The following is a 20,396-nucleotide window of genomic DNA, read 5'->3' on the forward strand; positions in this document are numbered from 1 at the left end:
CATCCACTTTGTTTGCGCTAAGGTTATTTCTCCTTTCCATTGTCGTGCCCTGCAAATCGCACTAGTGTGAACAGGGGAAGTCAACTTTAATATTTCAGCTCCTTCAACCACTTCAGCCCTGGAAGGTTTTACCCCCTTAATGACCAGGCCATTTTTTGCAATTCGTCACTGCGTTACTTAAATAAAGGTTTCCCGTCCCCTGAAATATAGTGTATGGCTCTCACAGAATTACATTTGCAAATATGTGGTGTTCGTGGCTCTCTCAGCCAAAAAGGTTCCAGACCCCTGATCTAGAGTATCTCACAAAAGCAAACACACCCCTCACATTTTTGTAAATATTTTATTATAGCTTTTCATCAGTATTGCTACAATGTAAAGTAGTGAGTGTACAATTGTATAAGGCTCCATTCACACTACCGCGACTTGTCAGCCTGACAAGTCGCAGTCCCTTGCGGTCCATGCAGTGCTACAGGACCCGTTCTAATAGGAGCGACACAAGTCGCTCCAACTTAGAAAAAGGGTCCTGTACTACTTTGGGGTGACCTGGAGGCGACTTGCATTGACTTCCATTATGTGAAGTCTGTGCAAGTCGCGCCGCTGCAGTGTGAATGCGGTCTAACAGTTTAAATTTTCTGTCCCCTCAAAATAACAACACACAGCCAGACCCCGCCATTAATATCTAAACCGCTGGCAACAAAAGTGAGTACACCCCTAAGTGAAAATGTCCAAATTGGGTCCAACAAGCCATTTTCCCTCCCCGGTGTCATGTGATTCATTAATGTTACAAGGTCTTGAGTGTGAATGGGTATCAAGTGTGTTAAATTTGGTGTTCTCGCTCTCATACTGGTCACGAGAATTTCAACATGGCACCTCATGGTAAACAACACTCCCTTAGGATCTGAAAAAAAAAAAAAAAATTGTTGCTCTACATAAAGATGGCACAGGCTAAAAGAAGATAGTCTAAACCCTGAAAGTGAGCTGCAGCATCGTGGCCAAGACCATACAGTGGTTCAACAGGACAGGTTCCACTTCGAACAGGCCTCGCCATTGTCAACCAAAGAAGTTGAGTGCACGTGTTCAGCTTCATATCCAGAGGTTGTCTTTGGGAAATAAACGTATGAGTGCTGCCAGCATTGCTGCAGTGGTTGAAGGGGTGGGGGTCAGCCTATCAGTGCTCAGACCATATGCCGTACACTGCATCAAAATGGTTTGCATCCCAGAAGGAAGCCTCTTTCAAAGATGATGCAAAGAAAGCCCCCAAACAGTTTGCTGAAGACAAGCAGACACTGGACATGGATTACTGGTACCATCTCCTGTGGTCTGATGAGACCAAGATGAACTTATTTGGTTCAAATGGTGTCAAGCGTGTGTGGCAGCAACCAGGTGAAGAATACAAAGAAAAGTGTGTCTTGCCTACAGTCAAGCATGGTGGTGAGAGTGTAATAGACTGGGACTGCACGAGTGCCTGCTAGCACTGGGGAGCTACAGTTAATTGAGGGAACCATGAATGCCAACATGTACTGTGACATACTGAGGCAAAGCATGATGCCCCTCCCTTCGGAGACTGGGCTGCAGGGCAGTATTCCAACATAACAACCCCAAACACACCCCCAAGATGACCACTGCCTTGCTAAAGAAGCTGGGGGTAAAGGTGATGGACTAGCCAAGCAGGTCTCCAGACCTAAACCCTATCGAGCATCTGTTGGGCATCTTTAAAAACGTAATGGGGAGGAGCACAAGGTCTCTAACATCCACCAGCTCCCTGATGTTGTCATGGAGGAGTGGAAGAGGACTCCAGTGGCAACCTGTGAAGCTCTGGTGAACTCCAATGCCCAAGAGGGTTAAGGCAGTGCTGGAAAATAATGGTGGCCGCACAAAATATTTACACTTTGGGCCCAATTTTGACATTTTCACGGAGGAGTGAACTCACTTGTGCTGCCAGCAGTATAAACATTAATGGCTGTGTGTTGAGGTATTTTGAGGGGACATCAAATATACACTGTTATATAAGCTGTACAATCACAACTTTATATTGTAGCAGTGTGTGCGCATTTGTAGTCTGGCTGTGAAATGTTTCTGCATATTGCACATCCCTGACATGAACCTACCTGCTTGATAATCATACAAAGCAATAGCTGTGAGTCCAAGGTCACTGTCATACTCCGCGTATGTGTTCTCCACTGAAAAGAGGATACAGCACATTACACAGATATCACATGTAGCAAGAGTGAACATCATAGACATTTCATTTCACAACTGACACATCAATTACAATTTCACTTTTTGATTCACGCCGTGTTTCGTTTGGAGGTGGCAGGTCACAACTAAAAGCACAAAAAAGATGACCACTAATGAAGTAATTTTGCATCAACTTTTTGCTCCAATTCAAGCAGGAATAAAAAGGTCTAAAGACCCAAATTCCCCCCCCCCCCCCCCCCGGGATACAGTAGGGAATGGTTAAAAACCTGTAACCCGTGTTTTTTTTTTTTTTTTTACGCAACCTGTGCCGCTTTAGGGAGATTTTCTTCTACTTATTCTGTATACGTAACCAGAAGTGAAAATAGGAAAGCCTAGTACACGATGAGGAGATTATCGAATGATCGTGTTTTTTTGCATGCTAGTCTCCATATCAAAAACAAATAGGTCACTATTACGAAGTTTCTCGTAGGACAAAATACAAATTTGGAAAAAACATAGTGTATTGTACTGTATTTTCAGACAAAAACTGTACTAAATAAAAACAAAAATTGTATGATCTGCTATCGTACAAAAAATATGTGTGTGTCCCTTCAGAAAATTTGACAAAAAGGTGGTGTTCCAATGATCAGATTATCGCACGATCGCTTTGAAAGCAGTATTTTTGTACACTATTCTGATCACATGTGTGTATGGGGCTTAAAGCTTTGTCTATATTGGTGCTGAAGCAATGGCCAGCCGATAAAGGAGTCCTGGCACAGCTCCGAGATGTTGAACTTGCAGGTGACGTGGTCACTTGAATTCTTGGACTAATAAATGAATCCATGGTGTGCTGGCAGCACATTTTTCTCTTATATTAAAATTAACTGAAAATGTACACAGGATCTACCATATAGAACATTCGCTGGACCAATTTCAAAAGCATTTTACTGGCCTGCACATCTTTACACTGTATTTTCTTTAACATGATTTCCCAAGATTGTCAGCTTCACCTAGTGGCCAAAATGCATTTTTTCCTGTTGCGGTTTTTCAGGGGAAAAAATTCTACATTTTGGCCACTAGATGGAGCAGACATTCATCAGAAATAATCATAGAAAAATACAGAGACAACTTGTGCAGGCTGGGAGAATGCTTGTGACATACTTCCAAAGAATGTTTTACAAATTGGCCACAGTTTCTATTAAAAATACTGAAACCTTCATAAAATCAGACACTCAGAACAAAATGTGTAAGCATCTTAAAGAGAAGTCATAGATTAATGAATTTGATTAGCACGAGCACTGGTCAGCAATAACGCCTCACAAGTCTTTCAGTAATGACCATGAGCAATCATCCAGACTAGAAGTTCTGAATTCTGTGGCTGCATGCTAGTTAAAAAGCAGTGATCCAGAAAGTACTGAAATTGGTTGTAAACCCTTACATTTACCCACTGAAGCGACAAGCCCCCTCTTATCCAGACCTATTCAAAGTACATAGTTAAAAAGCTGTTTCCCAGCTCCAGAAGGCAGGTGATGGGGATCAGATGTCACTCTGCTCAGCATAGAGCAGGGAGCCAAGTGTAATCTGAGACCTGAGTGGAGGAAATAGACACACACCTCTCCACACATTCTCATAGGGAAACATGCACAGCTGAGGCGGTCAACTACAGTCTTTAGGCTGAAGGATTCTGTGGTGCTGGGGTAACCTGTTACAAGTGACTCCAAAAGATTGCAGAGGTAAGAGAGAGCAGGCAGAAATCACACCAGGTGCTTTAGACTGAGACTAGTACACACTATAGAGCAGTTCTCAACTCTGGGCCTCAGGACCCACTAAAAGGCCAGGTTTGCAAGACAAATACATCCAAGGTGATATATTTTGCTGCTCAGTGATTGCAGTATTCAAGTCTGCATCTTAAAAATATGGCCTGTTAGTCCTGAGAACCGGAGTTGAGAACCACTGCTATAGAGGGATATTCTTTGCTCATTTTTAATTTAAGAGGTATACAACCACTTAAAGCCAAAGTCAGCCACACAACTGGCTTTTCAGGTGGTGGTCAGCAATGGTTGCCTCATTCTTTTAGTGTATTTTCTTTAGGTTTGTTTGAAATGCTGACAGTCGTGCAGAATGATAGGGCTGATGCATGAAAATTGCTACAAAGATCTGGTGCGGTTTCTAACAGATAATCAGGCTTCCCTTTTATCTTCTGGGAATGGATTTGGCTATACAGTGATACCTCGGTTCACAAACTTGATTCGTGAACTGACTCGAACGACGCAAATTGGTCGTGAACCGAGGCACATTTTCCCATAGGGTTCAATGTAAATCCGGTTAATCCATTCTGACCTTTTTTTCTTGGTTTTTGAAGCACAAAAATATGAAGCAAATGACAATACATATATTAGTACAGAATAGTAATGTATAAAGAGAACACTAATTTTGCTTGTGATGACTTCTGGCATGGAGGAAGGCAGGTGGGAGGTGGTTATTGTTTGGAGGGAGAGTTCCCCTCCATAAGGACATCAGGGGGATCTCCTTCAGGGGATTCTGCTCTCCTTTGTCTCCTAGCTGCAGGTTCAGTTCTGCTGAAAAATCTGTCCAATGTCACTTGTCTCTTACTGCGCTGCATAACCCTCCGGAAATGAGAGACCGCATTATCATTCATGAGATTTAACACTCTGTTCGTGACAGTTATGTTGGGGTGGTGCTTTTCAAAAAAATCATGGCACTCATTCCATTTTTGCATAATGGATTTTATGGAATCACTGCTAACCTCCTCCCTTTCTTCCTCTTCCTCAGTGAAATGCTCCTCAAGAAGTGCCTTCTGCTGCTCACTGTGGAGTTCAGAAAGTTCTTCCGTGGTCAGCTCCTCCCTATGTTCCTTAACAAACTCTTCCACATCAGCACCATCAACGTCCAGACCCATACTCTTGCCCATGGACACAATTTCCTCCACTACTACTGCATCAGACCCTTCTAAGTCATGTTCACGTTCAGTGACACATTCTGGCCAGTTTCCTCCAGGCTGAATTTAGGGTTCGGGGAGTGACCTCTTCCCAGGCTTTGTCAATGAGGTTAATGCAGTGGAAAACATTGAAATGTTTCTTCCAGAACTCTTTCAAAGTCAAGGACGTCTCTTCAGTGACATTAAAACACCTAGTGAAGAGCGCCTTTGTGTACAGCTTCTTGAAGTTGCAGATGACTTGCTGGTCCATGGGCTGCAGAAGTGGTGTTGTGTTGGGGGGGGGGGGGGGGGGGGGGAGGAACTTTACCTTGATGAAGTCATACTCAACATCCATATCATCCACCAAGGCTTGAGGGTGTGCCGGGGCATTGTCCATCAGAAGGCACCTTTCAGGCAGCTGGTTATCAGAAAGATATTTTCTGACGGTGGGTGCGAACGCCTCGTGCAGCCATTCCATAAACAATTGCCTTGTGACCCAAGCTTTGGCATTGGCTCTCCACATGACGGGCAGTCTGGCCTTGTTCACATTTTGTTCCCTAAATGCACGGGTGGTCTGAGAATGGTACACCAGTAGTGTTTTTATTTTCAGATCTGCGCATGCGTTGGCACACAGCAAAAGGGTCAATCTGTCCTTCATGGGCTTGTGCCCTGGTAGTGCCTTTTCCTCCTGCGTGATATAGGTTCTGTTCGGCAATTTTTTCCAGAAGAGCCCTGTTTCATCAGTTGAACACTTGAGCGACGTATCCTTCTGTCTTCATGAATTCCGCAAATTCTAACTTGTAGACTTCTGCTGCGGCCTTGTCAGAACTGGAAGCCTCAACATGTCTAATCACACTGTGGATGCCACTTCTCCTGCGGAATTTTTCAAACCACCCCCTACTGGCTTTAAATTCGTCACTTGATGCACTTGTAAAGGGGCTTCTTTGCAGTAAATCATTGTGCAATTTCCTGGCTCTCTCACAGATCATAGCTTCACTAACGCTATCACCTGCCAGCTGTTTCTCATTCAACCACACCAACAAAAGTTTTTCCACCTCTTCCAGCACTTGCGGCCTCTGCTTGGTTAACATTGTTACTCCTTTTGCAACATCAGCTCCTTTGATGGCGGCTTTGTTTTTCAAAATAGTCAAGATTGTTGACTTTGCCATCTTGTACTCCGAGGCCAGATCAGTCACACGAATACCACGGTCATGCTTTTCTACAATTTCCTTCTTCACCTCAATGGTTATTTTCTTCACAACCTTGCTGTCACCTTTACTACTGCTCTGCACTTTTTTTGCCACCATGCTTGCGCTGCACATTGTCACCTGAATTTCCACTTTGCACATTCTCACTTGCATTTCCACTTGGCACATTGTCACCTGCATTGTTCATTGCTGCTCCGCACTTTTTTCTTTCCACCATGCTTCTTGGGAGCCATATTGGGAGTCCACTACAGTACTGTGCAGTAAGCACTCAAACGGGTGAACTGTACAATACAGTAAATACAGTATTGTACAGAAGTACTGTACAGTACTGCATGTGCTAAAAAGCACACCAAATAGCAAAAAGTGTCTTCACAGTACTCACAGTACCTTTCTGTGTCTCTTCTTCTCTCCACGATCTTCCTACAGTAAGTCACGCCCATGTGACAGCCTGGAAATAGCATTAAAATGGCCGCGGCTCCTGTTCGTGAACCGAAGCGGAGTTCGTGAACTGGAGCATATTTTTATGAACTTTTCTGTTCGTGAACCGAGGTATCACTGTAATAGGTAAAATCCAATTGTGTGCCATTTAATTGTATGAAAAGGTAATGCATACTGTTCTGGGACTAGATCTTTCAGAAAACTATATTGCTATATGGTAAACTATGCTGACAGTTTTCCTACTTTACTCTAGCAGGTTATATATTTTCAATACTTAAAAAAATGCGGTCAGTATCTTCACGTGACCTTTTCATTGTAGCTTTGTTTTGGTGCACACTGGACACCATACATTACCATCTTGAAAATCTGCTGTATCGTAAACTGCTTCGGTTTCTGGGGTCTCTTCTTTAGAAGGCTCAGCTTCCTGGTAATCGGACTCTCCAGCATATACCGGTTCAGGCTCGGCTCTGGCTTTTGGTTTTTCTTTCTCATAGAATGGGGCAGCGTCCTGCATTGGAAAAAATTAATTCCATCAATCTATGAAGTATCATTTGGATATCTGTCATGTACTGTAAATCAATTTTTATAATTTGATACATTCATAGAACCAAAGCTCAAACTTTTTTTGGATAGAACATAGAAATGTTTGAGTCTTTGTCAAGTTTCATGTCCTGTCACATCACTTGTTTTCGGAGATTATCTGTTATCTAGTCATTAACCACTTCAAGACTGGGCACTTTCACCCCCCTTCCTGCCCAGGCAAATTTTCAGCTTTCGGTGTTGTTGCACTCTGAATGACATTTGCGCGGTCATGCAACACTGTACCCAAATGAAATGTTTTATCTTTGCGACAAATAGAGCCCTCTTTTGGTGGCATTAATCACCACTGGGTTTTTTTTTATTTTTCTGCAAAAAAAAAAAAAAAAAAAACACCTAATAATATTAATAAAAAAAAAAAAAAAAGAGTTTTAGTTATAAAATTTTGGAAATCTGCAAACTTTTCTTCTATACTAAGGTGTGCTGATGAGGCCGCATTGATATGCGCTGATGGGGGGGCACTGATAATAAGGACATGGATGATCAATGCCCTTATCTGTGAAACAGTGGGCTGACAGCCTTGCCGGTTATAGGCACTTCTTTCCCCACAAAGTGGTTAATATTTATAAATTATTATAATTATATATGAGCAGCATCATCAGTCTTAGGGCCCATTCACACTAAGTCGCTGTGGTAATACGAGTTACCACACAACTTATCGTAATGACAAGCACCATATTTTGGCAGAGCACTGCAAAATAGTGCATGTGTTGAGCTGACAAATCAGCTGTTGACAATTAAAACTTCCAGTTAAAAGTCCAGTTTACCCCTAGTCCATTCACACTGTTGTCAATCAAGCCCCGATGAAAGACTGATACTTTTTGGATTGTTCCCCCGTTATGTTGAAAAAAAAAAATGCATCTAGACCTCATAGTAGTGGTGTGGCACTTCGCTTTCCATTTAAATTATTTGCAGCACATCACACCAACGCATTAACTGGCGTTGAGGCGAAGTGTGCATTACTGCAACAACACTGCCACTGTATCAGTAATCTACAGATATAACAAGTATTACATGCATTGCTGAAAATTCCCTAGTACACCAAGATTCCAGACTGTAACAAAGGTTTCTGCATATAAAGAACTCATGTAGGCGGCCCTAGTAAAATCTCACCTCATATACAGGACTTGCTGGGGCCTTTTCAACGATTTCTCTGGTTCTGGGAGAAGCTGGGGGAGAAGCTGGAGGAGAAGCAGGTTTGGATTTTTCTTGCTCCTGAATATGTAGTGGTTAAAAAAATAAAAAATAAAGTTAAAACTAGCTCAGACAATATGTGGCATTCCATTTGGACAGGTGGGTATTTTATGGTCACAGATTGCCAGACCTTGCACTGGAGAGCCACCATAGATGTATGGCGCCCATGCGGTTATTACTGATGGTACCAGGTCATCCCTCATCTTCTGACTCATATATATATCTCCCCCATCTACAAGGTACAAGATCTGTCAATACTGGTAAAATCACTGGACATGTTTTGGCCATAGTGTGGCGGAGAAGTCATCTGCATCAACGTCAGTGGATGCAGGGATCTGTCAGGAAAATAAACTGTACATTTACACCCAACTTAAGCGTGCATTGGCGGGGTACTGTCACAGGATGTTGAAGACTCATTTGGTTTGACAGTCTATGTACATTGGTTATCCCTCTATAGTAGGGCCACAGATGCGTGTCATGGTAGGAGGGAGTGGTTGGGTCAGATAACAATAGCATTTAGAGCTGGCAACTTCTCGTTGATAAAATGCGCACCGTAAGCAGATCTTTCCTTCTATTAAGAGATTTTGATGCCCAGTTGACCACTTGCCGACTGCCTAACGCCGATTTACGTCGGCAGTCAGTCCCTCACAGGCAAAGCGACGTAAGTCTACGTCGCTAGCCTGTGAGGCTCTAGGGAGCGACGCTGACAGCTCTTAGTGTGGGGGCCCGGCTGCGACGGCTTGCGGCTTCACAGCCGGGTGTGTGCTGCGCGTCCTGAGTGGACGGGCGAACTTCTGGGACCTGTGACGTGTCCCCGAAGATTGCAGGGAGGGGGGCGGGGGGGGGGGGGAGAGAAAACTTCCGCTCGAGCAGTCTAGGCAGCCTGTCTACCTGTCAATTCTAGGTACCCGCACCCCCCCAAAAAATGACATGCCAAATGTTGCATGTGAGCGGGTCGGAGCACTTAAAGCTGAAGTTCCACTTTTGGGTGGAACTCCGCTTTAATCAATTAACCCATAAAAATACAAACATATGCCTTTTCAGTTTGTAGAATGTTCTACACTGACCTCAATTTTTCTGCGGGCCTGTTCTTGTTCAGTCTTCTCCTGTGCCATCCTCTGAGCCCTCTCGATCTCGGCCTTCTTCCGGTCCTCCTGCTCTTTGTCTTTTGCAAGGTTTTCAAAGTTTGCCCGGATGTTGCTGGCTTTATTTCCCTCTGTAAAAGCATTATTTCACATATCTAGAGTATGATGTATACTGAGAAAAATAAAGTTGACCTGAACTCAAAAAAGTGCAAGAAAAAGATCTGCTATGTTACAGGTTACATCTAGGAAAGGTAATTGCACCTTAGCACAGGCCTCGACAAATCCCGGGCGCCAGGTCGCATTTGCGACTAGAATTAGCGACCTGGCGCCTGGGGTGCCCTGCTTGAGCTGTCCTGTCCCTTTTGCGCCCCCCACCTCCTCTTCGAGTTCACGGACTTCCACGCCGTCCAGAAATTTAGTCCCCGGCTTTTCGGCCTTCTTCTGTGAGATGAGAAGCTAGGGGAACTGTCGCCCTCTTGTGGTGGCCGGGAGTAATGCATGTTCTCAATGCCTTTTCTTCTCCTTCCAAAGAGGAGAAGAGAGGGAAGTTTTTTAAGGCTTCATCTCTCTGTCCAGTTACCTTTGCTTAAAGGTAAGTGGACAGGGAGTGTGGTTATTATTATTAATTTATTTTTAAATGTAAAAAAAATAATAATTTTTTCTTTTTTTTTTAATTATTAAAAAAAAAAAATAAAAAAATGTTTTCTTTTTTTTTCTTCAATTCTTATTAAAAAAAAAAATATATATATATAAATATATATATATCTTTTTTTTTTTTCCCTCATCGCCGTGCCACAGCCAAAGGCCCCTTTCACACGGGCTGTCTGATCAGGTCCGCCTGTCAGTTTTTCAGGCAGCCATGATCGGACCGTTCAGTCTCCTCTATGGAGCAGTAATCTGCCGCCATCTGACCCTGCCCGCCAAAAACAGACGGATGGTGGTTCTATTTTCTATCCATCCCGTGGATCCGATCAGATGGCATCGGATGGAAAGAGACAGACAGTCTGTTTCCATCCAATTGCGCTATATAGGAGAGTGGGGTTCTAGTCGTATTTATGTGTAAATTTAGTATCAGTTTTATTAAATAAAGCTTGGTTGTTAGTTTAAAAAAAAAAAAAAAACTGGCTCCTAACTTTTTTAGCTGGCTCCTAGATTTCAGGCAAATTTGTCAAGCCCTGCCTTAGCAGTACCTTTAAAAAAAAAAAAAAGCGCAACTTTGCGGTGTTCTGCCAACACGGTCGCGTCATTGATCCTTATGAATCAATGCACTACAAATACCAACAGCCTTTGTGACTGTCAGCTTGTAGTTCTCAATTAATTACCAGTCTGTTGAGTGCTCTAGCAGTTGAGTCTTCAGATCTTTGTGCAACTGCCTGCTGTTACGAATGTACAGGCAGACACCTTATACTGACTGTCTGTAGGAGTTCTGCATGGCACCCGTGATCTGCTGATCGCAGGTGCAATACTTTCCAGGCTCCTACGGGGGGGAAAAAAAAAAAAAAGTGCATTTAAACCCTTCACACTGACCATAAGCAAACATACGGCTTTTTTTCTGTGGGGCCGCATATTTGAGTATCTCCCTTTGTGCTGGGAGCCCACCAAGAGCGACGGGCTGGTATTAACGATCGGAACCTGGCGCATCCGATTCCTGGTCACCTTATCGCTGTGATAGCCTCTGATTGGCTGTCACCGTGAAGCCCGCCCCCATGTTTTCTGTCTACGAAAATCTCTGTCCTTGCAGAGATAGAGAAATTTTTTTTTTTTTTTTTATCTAGATCAAAAGGTTTTTTTTTTTTTAATTAGTATCAGTGTGTGTTTTAGGTAGGATAGAAAAAAAAATAAAAGCAAAATGCACACTGTTTCTGGTTTGTACTATGGGCACAAACCATAACATACACATGTGGTATTGCTGCGATCGCCAGGTGCAGGAGAATTTTATTTTGGGTTGTTCTTTGGTGGCAGGTTATGGTAGTCGCAATACATATGCAGCTAAATTTATAGTTTTTTTTTTTTTTTTTACACTATTTTGGGCCAGTTTTCCTTAGATAATAAAAAGAAAAATCAGAAGATATCCATTACCATTTACCACCAAATGAAAGCCCAATTTGTCCTGGAAAAAAAAAAAAAAAAAACACAACAAGGTATAATCCACCTAGGTGCACAAAGTAGTTGTGATCTGTACGGTTTTACTAACACATCACAAAGTTGCAAAATTGGGCTTAGGCATTAGGATTTGTTTTATCCTTCAGCGCAAAGGGGTTCATTTTTAAAAAAAAAAATGAACTTAACCAAACAGAAGTTTATATCGTAATCTTTAAAGGATATCTACAAACTCCTGGAAACGTCCAATTCTGACAGGGAAATACAGATTACTATACAACAGATATAACTTGATATATTCAAATTGCAGATGAACTTAAATAATGGGATTTTTGTACTTACCGTAAAAATGGATTTTTGTAAAATCCTACCGTAAAATCCTTTTCTCTTAACCACTTGCCGACCGCCGCACGACTATCTACGGCCACGGACCCCCCCCGCGCGTGTGACCGGCGGACCCGATGTCCGCCGGCCACTCTGCGATCGGCGGGGGAGAGGGAGAAAGTCAGGCAGCTTGTGTAAACAAGCTGCCTGTCATTCTCCCCTCTGTATGAGAGATGATCATATGGATCTACTATGTAGATCCGTTGATCACTCTGCATACAGCTGAAGCCACAGCCAATCACAGTTAGAATCACGCCCCTAGGGACACACACAGCCCCTCCCTCTCAAATAAAGTTAACCCCTTCACTACCAGTGTATTTTTACAGTAACAGTGCATATATATAGCACTGATTACTGTAGAAATGTCACTGGTAACCCCAAAAGTGTCAAAAATGTCAGTCAAGGGTCCGATCTGTCTGTCGCAATGTCGCAGTACCGCAAAAAAAAAAAAAAAAATCGCAGATCGCCGCCATTACGCGTTAAAAAAAAAAAACACAACAAAAATGACAAAAATCTTTCCCTTAGTTAGTAAACGCAATAACTTTTGCGCAAATCAATCAAAATACACTTTTTGTGATTTTCTTTACCAAACATAGGTAGCATAAAACAAATAGGCCGAAAATGTTAAAAAATTTTGATTTTTACATTTTTTTTTGGGGGAATTTCATATAAAAAAAAAAGGGAAAAATATTGCTATTTTTGCAAAATTTACGCTCTTTTTTTGTTTATAGCGCGTGATCAAAAAAAATCGCACAGGTGATCAAATACCGCCAAAAGAAAGCTCCGTTTGTGGGAAAAAAAGGACGCCAAATTCGTTTAGGTACAGCGTCGCACGACCGCGCAATTGTCCGTTAAAGTCACGCAGTGCCGAATCGCAAAATACCCCCTGGTCAGGAAGGGGGTAAAATCTTCCGGGGCTTAAGTGGTTAAGCTCATTGACAGACGCAGTCCTCTTGATTAATATCAAATTGGGTTATACTGCCCTCTACAGGAGTAGGACACTAGGCAGAAGAAAACGTTCTGGCCACACCTTAGGGGCAGTCCCAGAGGGTATATCCTCTCTCCCTCTGCTACAGGATGTCAGTTATATCACAAAGCAGTGTCAGAGAATTTAACCCAACCCAACTCAATAGTAGAGGGGCAGGTACTGCGTCTGTCAATGAGCTTAAGAGAAAAGGATTTTACGGTAAGATTTTACAAAAATCAATTTTTCTCTGTCGCTCATTGACAGACGCAGTCCTCTTGATTAATATCAAATTGGGACGTCCCAAAGCAGTGCCACAAATGAGGGGTGGGATAACAGAAATCAAAATCCAATCTAGAAGGCCCAACCGGTGCCAACTAGAAGTTTTAAAGGCTCATCAGACAAAAGGATGAGACTCGACTGAAAACCCAACAGAAAAAAACCCTCGAGGTAGACCAATGGTCTCCTCAAATTGCGGCCTGCAAAACCTTGCGGCCAAAAGAGGCATCCGACGATGCCATCGCATCAACTTTATAAAATTTTATAAAGGTATGAACCGACGACCAGGTAGCCGCCTTGCAAACCTGGACCACTGACGCCTGATGGCGGAAGGCCCAGGAAGCACTAAGCGCCCGAGTGGAGTGAGCCTTAACAGGGAACGGAGGATTCCGACCCTTAATAGAATAAGCCTGTGCCACCGTCTGTCTGATCCATCTGGAGATAGTCGCGGCAGATGCAGGCAACCCCTTCTTAGGGCCATCCGTGATCACAAAAAGTGAATCCGTTTTACAAAACGAGTCCATAGTTTTCAAGTATACCCCGATTGCCCGAACCACATCCAAGGAATGTAACGCACACTCCCGAGGATGACTGGGCTTAGGACACAAGGAAGGTAGCACAATATCTTCATTCAGATGAAACTCTGAAACCACCTTAGGAAGGAAGGATGGATTCGGACAAAGAACCACCTTATCCCTATGAATCACCAGATATGGGTAACGACAAGATAATGCGGCCAGTTCTGACACCCTGCGTGCAGAAGTAATGGCCACCAAGAAGGCCACCTTCTGGGATAACGTAAGCAAGGGAATCTCCCTAATATTTTCAAAGGGAGGTTTCTGAAGAACCGACAACACCAAATTAAGATCCCAGGGCGGTAAGGGCGCGCGCACTGGCGGAGCCAGGTGCCGCAACCCCTGGATGAAATTCCGCACCAAGGAATGAGTAGCCAAAGGTTTCTGAAAGAAAATTGCTAACGCTGAAACCTGACCCTTGACCGTACTCAAGGCCAGCTTCTGCTCAACCCCCTGTTGCAGAAAAGCCAAGATTCGAGTCACCGAACAGGCACGTGGAGGAAATCCAAAGGAATCACACCACGCAATATAAGACCTCCATGTGCGATAATAGACTTTTCTGGAAGTCGCTTTCCTTGCTTTAATTAAAGTAGGAATAACTGAAGTAGACAATCCCTTGTCCTTCAGCACCTGAGTCTCAATAGCCAGGCCGTTAAAGCCAGCGATTGTAAAGCAGGATGGAAGATCGGTCCCTGAGACAGCAGATCCCCCCTGAGAGGAGGTCTCCAAGGAGCGTCCGTGACCAATCTGACCAAGTCGGCTTACCCGGGTCGACGAGGCCAGTCCGGAGCTACCAGGATAACTGGAATTTCCTCCACCTCTATCCTGCGAAGAAGTTTCGGCAGCAACTTGAGAGGAGGGAAGACATACAGTAGCTGATACTGTCCCCACGGGGCGACCAGCGCGTCTGCTGCGTCCGCTCGAGGATCTCGGGAGCGGGCTACAAACCTCCGCACCTTCCTGTTGAGCCGAGCTGCCAACAGATCCACCTCCGGGGTGCCCCAATGAAGGCACAGCTGGTTAAATACCTCTGGATGAAGAGGCCATACCCCTTGATCCAGAATCTGATGGCTGAGATAATCTGCCTGCCAATTTTCCACCCCCGGAGTGAATACCGCGGAGAGAGCCGGAACAAACCGTTCCGTCCAACGAAGGATGCTGGCCACTTCGATGGCCGCCAGGACACTCTAGGTGCCCCCTTGGTGATTGACCTAAGCCACGGCCGTGGCATTGTCCGACTGGATCCGAACCGGGCTGCCCTGGAGCTGCTCGGTCCAGTAAATCAAACAAAGTCTGATCGCTCTAAGTTCCAATACAATACATTTATCGGTAACCTGGATTCTATCGGAAGAAATGACTTCCCCTGGCTGAGCATCTTCCGGCTCCTGGTGGAAACTAGGAATGATCTTTGGGAACAGTGAAGAAAACGTTCTGCTCAAGGAACGGGAACTACCGCTCCCTGTTGCATCAAGTCCATTACTGCCCCCCGCAAAGCTTTTAAGCGATCCGGGGATAGCCGAATGTTGGAAGGGAAGAATCGCACCGGTAGAAGTGATCGAAACTCGATCCTGTATCCTGACCGTATGACCTCGCGAACCCCTTTGTCCGGGATTCTGGAAACCATGTATCCGGAAACCGGTGAAGACGTCCCCCCCCCACCCCAGATATGGGTGGGGGCGCACCTTCAGGCTGTATTGGTCTTATCTTCAGGTTTGGCTAAGCCGGACCTTTGTTTACCTCACTCATACAGTGACTACCGATAGTCAGCTCCCAAACCAAGCCTCCTGGTTCTTATTCACCAAATCACCCTCAAGAGGGGGATCTGTGACACCTGTTATAGGATAGAGGGGGGACCCAGGATCATGAGGGTCCGATCATCCCAGGGAGGGGCCCGCGTCCACCCACAAACCCGTCAGGGGGAGAGGGGGAACATTTTACTCACCATACCGGAACAGGCGGGCGCCACTCCTGACAGAACCCCTCTCCACCGAGGTGGGGGGGGGGGGCTGTCGACCAATACGGACGCCGCGACTAAGTTTCCAACTGGTCGTCGGCGTCGCGGCGAGACGTTTAACTCGCAGGGTCAGTCCCCGTCCAGTGGGACTATGTCGCGGCCGACCCAGCGCGGAGCTAGGGCCTGCACGCGCTCGTAGGCTGACTGGGGTGACCACTGGATCTCAACATCCAGCCCGTCGCCCAGCTCCAGCATCATTGCTTGAAGATCTCACAGGAACAACTGGAGAAAAAAAGCTGCCTAAAAAAATTTTTTCTAAAAAAAAAAATCTTGCCAGGACCAAAGATCCCAGCAAGGAACTTAGGTCCTTACTCCTGACTAGACAGAAAAAAACTGACATCCTGTAGCAGAGGGAGAGAGGATATACCCTCTGGGACTGCTCCTAAGGTGTGGCCAGAACGTTTTCTTCTGCCTAGTGTCCTACTCCTGTAGAGGGCAGTATAACCCAATTTGATATTAATCAAGAGGACTGCGTCTGTCAATGAGCGACAGAGAAAATCCATTTCTCAGAGTTCATCGACGGACAAAGTGCTCCATAAATCAAAACTAGTGGGTTATATTGCCTCCTCCAGGAGAAGACTACGCAGAACAAAAGACACCTGGCTACGCCCATGGGCTGTCCTCAGTTTGGTATATAACCCCCCTCTCTGCTCTAGGTAATTCGTTTAGTAGCAAGCAGTATTAGAAGTATCAGAACTCCATAGAGGGGTGGGTTCTTTGTCCGAATGCAGAAAAATGGATCTTACAGTGAGCACAAAAATCCCATTCTCTTTCGTTCATCGATTGAGACAGCGTTCCATAATTCATAACTAGTGGGACGTCCAAAAGAGGCGCCAGAAGGAAAATGAGGGGTGGGGAAAATAACCCAAGGCTAAACATAAGAGCTTTTAACCAGTCCTGGTTAAAGCCTTAACAAGGTAACAAACCCTTAACAAAAGCCTTAACCAGGTCACAGGAGCCCAGTCTGGAAAATAAACATTAAAACACCCCTCAAGAGGATACAGCCCATTTTAAACAGCAGCCTGCAAAACTTTGCAGCCAAACGAAGCACCCGCAGATGCCAAACTATCTACCTTTTAAAATTGTGTGAAGGTATGCACTGATGACCAAGTGGCTGCCTTGCAAACTTTCCTGATGACGGAAGGCCCAAAAAGCACTCAGCGCCTGAGTATAATGCGCTGTGGAACCTGACCTTTAATGACCTGACCTTTATTGAAATCGGCCTGAGTCACCGTCTGATCCATCTGGAGATGGTAGCCGAAGAATTGGTCAGCCCGTTTCTTGTTCCGTCCGTAACCACAAAAAACGAGTCCGACTTCAGAAAGGACTCAGTAGCTGCCAGATACACCCGAATCGCACAAACCACATCCAAGGTACGCAAAGCAAATTCCTTGTGAGGAGCCGGCTTGGGACACAAGGAAGGCAACACAATGTCCTCATTCAAATGGAAGTCAGAGACAACTTTGGGCAGGAATGATGGACACGGACGAAGAACCACTTTATCCCTATGGACCACCAAATAGGGACTGCAAAAGGATAAGGCCACCAATTCCGATACCCTGCGGGCTGAGGCAATGGCCACCAAGAATGTAACCTTCTAGGATAATGTAGACAAGGGAATCTCCCAAATATTCTCAAATGGAGGTTTCTGAAGAACCAAAAGAAGTAAAATTTAAATACTATGACGGCAAAAGAGACCGTATAGGTGGAGCCACATATTGAACCCCCTGAATGAATTAAAGAGTGCGTGGCTAGGGGTCGCTTACTCATCTTCACCACAGTAAGGATTAGTGATCCAGACAAACCTCTATCCCTCAGTACCTGGCTTTCAATAGTCAAGCCATAAAAAAACAGCGACTGTAAAGCAGGATGATAGATTAGCCCTTGGGACAAATGGTCTTCTCTGAGAGGAAGCCCCAAGGGACATTTATGGTCACCAGGATGATTGGAAGATCCTCGCAGGAACTGTGAAAGAAGCCTGAGCCGAGGAGGATACTGGCCTTACTGTGGCCCTTGGATGCCTGCGGCGTCTGCCAGAAGAACCTGTGATCTCACCACGAACTTTAGTATCCACCTGTGGAGCCGAACCCTGCATGTAGGACTGTACAAACACAACTGTCTTGAAGGTGGACACCACCAGACTCAATCTGTTTGCAAATCGGGAGAGAGAATTATCTGTGACAGCAGCGGGTGAATCACAGCCTGTGGCTGCTGAAATTTGTCGAGAAGAAGGCCCACCCTGGTCAGAAATAAAATCAGACCTAGGTAATTCAATTCCCTGGAAAGGGATAGGGGGGACCTTAGGTAGTTTGGACATTACCGGAACCTGTGCATGAATTAAACCGGCACAAGGAGACTCAGGATCTAAAAAAAAAAACCTGAAAAGAATTCTGAAAAAAAAAAAAAAAATCCAACACAAAAACTTTGCCTCCCTTTCTGGGTACTCCCAAAAGAAATACATTTTGTGGATCTCCTTGGCGCTCACAAAAGAAGTCCACAGGGCCGGAAAACAGCGAAGAAGTCCCCCCACCCCAATAATGAGGGCAGACCTTCATGCTGAAGGGGTCTTGTCTGCTGGTCCAGAGAAGCTAGCTCTAGGCTTACCAGACCAAGGTTGCTTGGAATCTCCAAGGGAAGATATGAAAGATCAATTTCCCTTACTCTCCGTCCCGGGAGCACGAAAAAAATCTTCTATGAGCCGAGAAGGAGGGCCCCCGTCTGAAACTAGGCTCCTTCCATTGACTGCGGCAGGAAGGCACCCCCCCCCTCCCATGAGACCCTCAATGAGGTCATCCAGGGTAGCCCCAAACAGGCGATTGCCTTGAAAGGGCAGATCAATGAGAGCTTTCTTGGAGGCTTGGTCTGCTGACCAATTCTTAAACCACAGCAGGCACCTAATGACCACCGCTGAAACAAAGTTTAGACAGCACAGTAGTTGTATCCAAAGCTGCATCACAAATAAACCAGAACCCTTTGGACCAACTGGTCCGCTAAATCAACATAAAAGCAGCAGCAGAGACCAGCTCACCCCCCAGGCCCTGGCACAAAAGCTTGGCCCATTCAGTAAGAGTAGGAGACATTTTTTTGAAAGACTCCCCAAAAGGGTAAAGTACTGCAAAACGTTTGCAGACCACAAACTAATTTTTGTTGTTTCCATTACATACAGGAAAACCTGTCAAAAGAAGGCACATAAGGAAACACCTTTGGAGTGCGAGGTGACTTATGTGTACCAAAAAGACACAGCCACGTCCTTGACATCAGCCTAATCTTCCTTTTTAAAGTCTCACGAACTACAGTGATAAGTGCATCTACCAGCACTTTTTCATTTGCTGCTGCGACCATGGAGGAATCATCTCAATCGGATGGATCCGGGGCATCCACGGCAGCATCAGGCTCAGAATCAGATGAGAGACTGAGCAGCGGAAGGTGGGGGATGCTTCCTCCTGGGCCTTTGACCACATGCCACTTTCACCCGGGACACTAAGGACTGCCGGACCGCCATCAGTGCTACCATGGGAAGCTGGGGTTCTGAGGGACCTGCCACCTCCATGAGGGGGGTCAGTGGGGGAGATGTGACCCTGAAGCTCCATCAGGAAAGGAAGGCCTTGCAGTACAAAAACAATCTTGGCACTACTAAAAGATCCCCGCAAGACTCAGGGTACCTATCAGCAGAGCGAGAGAGATAACAGGGACCCCCAAAGACTCACCCCTACCAACCGGAAGAGCGTCTGAGAATTCAAACCCAGCATAATCATGGACGCCATCCCTGTTCATATGTCCCGGGCACAGGAAGGGGAAACTGAGGAGGAAGGGGAAACTGAGGAGGAAGGGGAAACTGAGGAGGAAGGGGAAACTGAGGAGGAAGGGGAAACTGAGGAGGAAGGGGAAACTGAGGAGGAAGGGGAAACTGAGGAGGAAGGGGAAACTGAGGAGGAAGGGGAAACTGAGGAGGAAGGGGAAACTGAGGAGGAAGGGGAAACTGAGGAGGAAGGGGAAACTGAGGAGGAAGGGGAAACTGAGGAGGAAGGGGAAACTGAGGAGGAAAAGGAGGAGCTTCGGCATCCCCCTGAGGCTTGGGTTGTCAACGTCTCCCAAACTAAGGGAAAATGGCCCCCGTGACATCGAGCTACACAAACATTACAGCCAACTGTAGACCAGCCAGACTAAGGGAAAATGGCTACCATCAGCTACAGCATGCTGCCAGGACCTTCCCTGCGTCCTTTGCAATGCTGCCCTCTCTGAAAGGGGACCCCCTCCTGAAGGTAGGACACATGTTAGGGGAGACTCTGCTGCACACTCTGCACTGGGACCCCCCTGCACTATACCCACATTGTAAACAGTGGAGCATGCACCTAGGAGTCTCCTACACCGGGACCCCTGCAGACTATCAGGGCAGTACACACTATCCCTGGACCCTTACAGAGTGGGGATAGCGGGGGGAG

General features: G+C 45.4%; 1 protein-coding gene across 2 annotated transcripts in view; it reads right to left on the minus strand.

The window, feature by feature from the left end:
• CTTN (cortactin) overlaps positions 1-20,396 on the minus strand; it is a 103,354-nt gene that overhangs the window by 5,147 nt on the left and 77,811 nt on the right. For both annotated transcript variants that reach the window (XM_082270069.1, XM_082270068.1), the window contains 4 exons: positions 9,621-9,769; positions 8,473-8,574; positions 7,117-7,270; positions 2,109-2,180 (listed from right to left, as the gene is read on the minus strand). In XM_082270069.1, the coding sequence (XP_082126195.1) occupies positions 2,109-2,180; positions 7,117-7,270; positions 8,473-8,574; positions 9,621-9,769 (477 nt within the window). The remainder of the gene's footprint in view (positions 1-2,108; positions 2,181-7,116; positions 7,271-8,472; positions 8,575-9,620; positions 9,770-20,396) is intronic.

The sequence above is a fragment of the Pelophylax lessonae genome (genome assembly GCF_965119305.1).
Source record: "Pelophylax lessonae genome assembly, chromosome: 10".
In the NCBI taxonomy this organism is placed as follows: domain Eukaryota; kingdom Metazoa; phylum Chordata; class Amphibia; order Anura; family Ranidae; genus Pelophylax; species Pelophylax lessonae.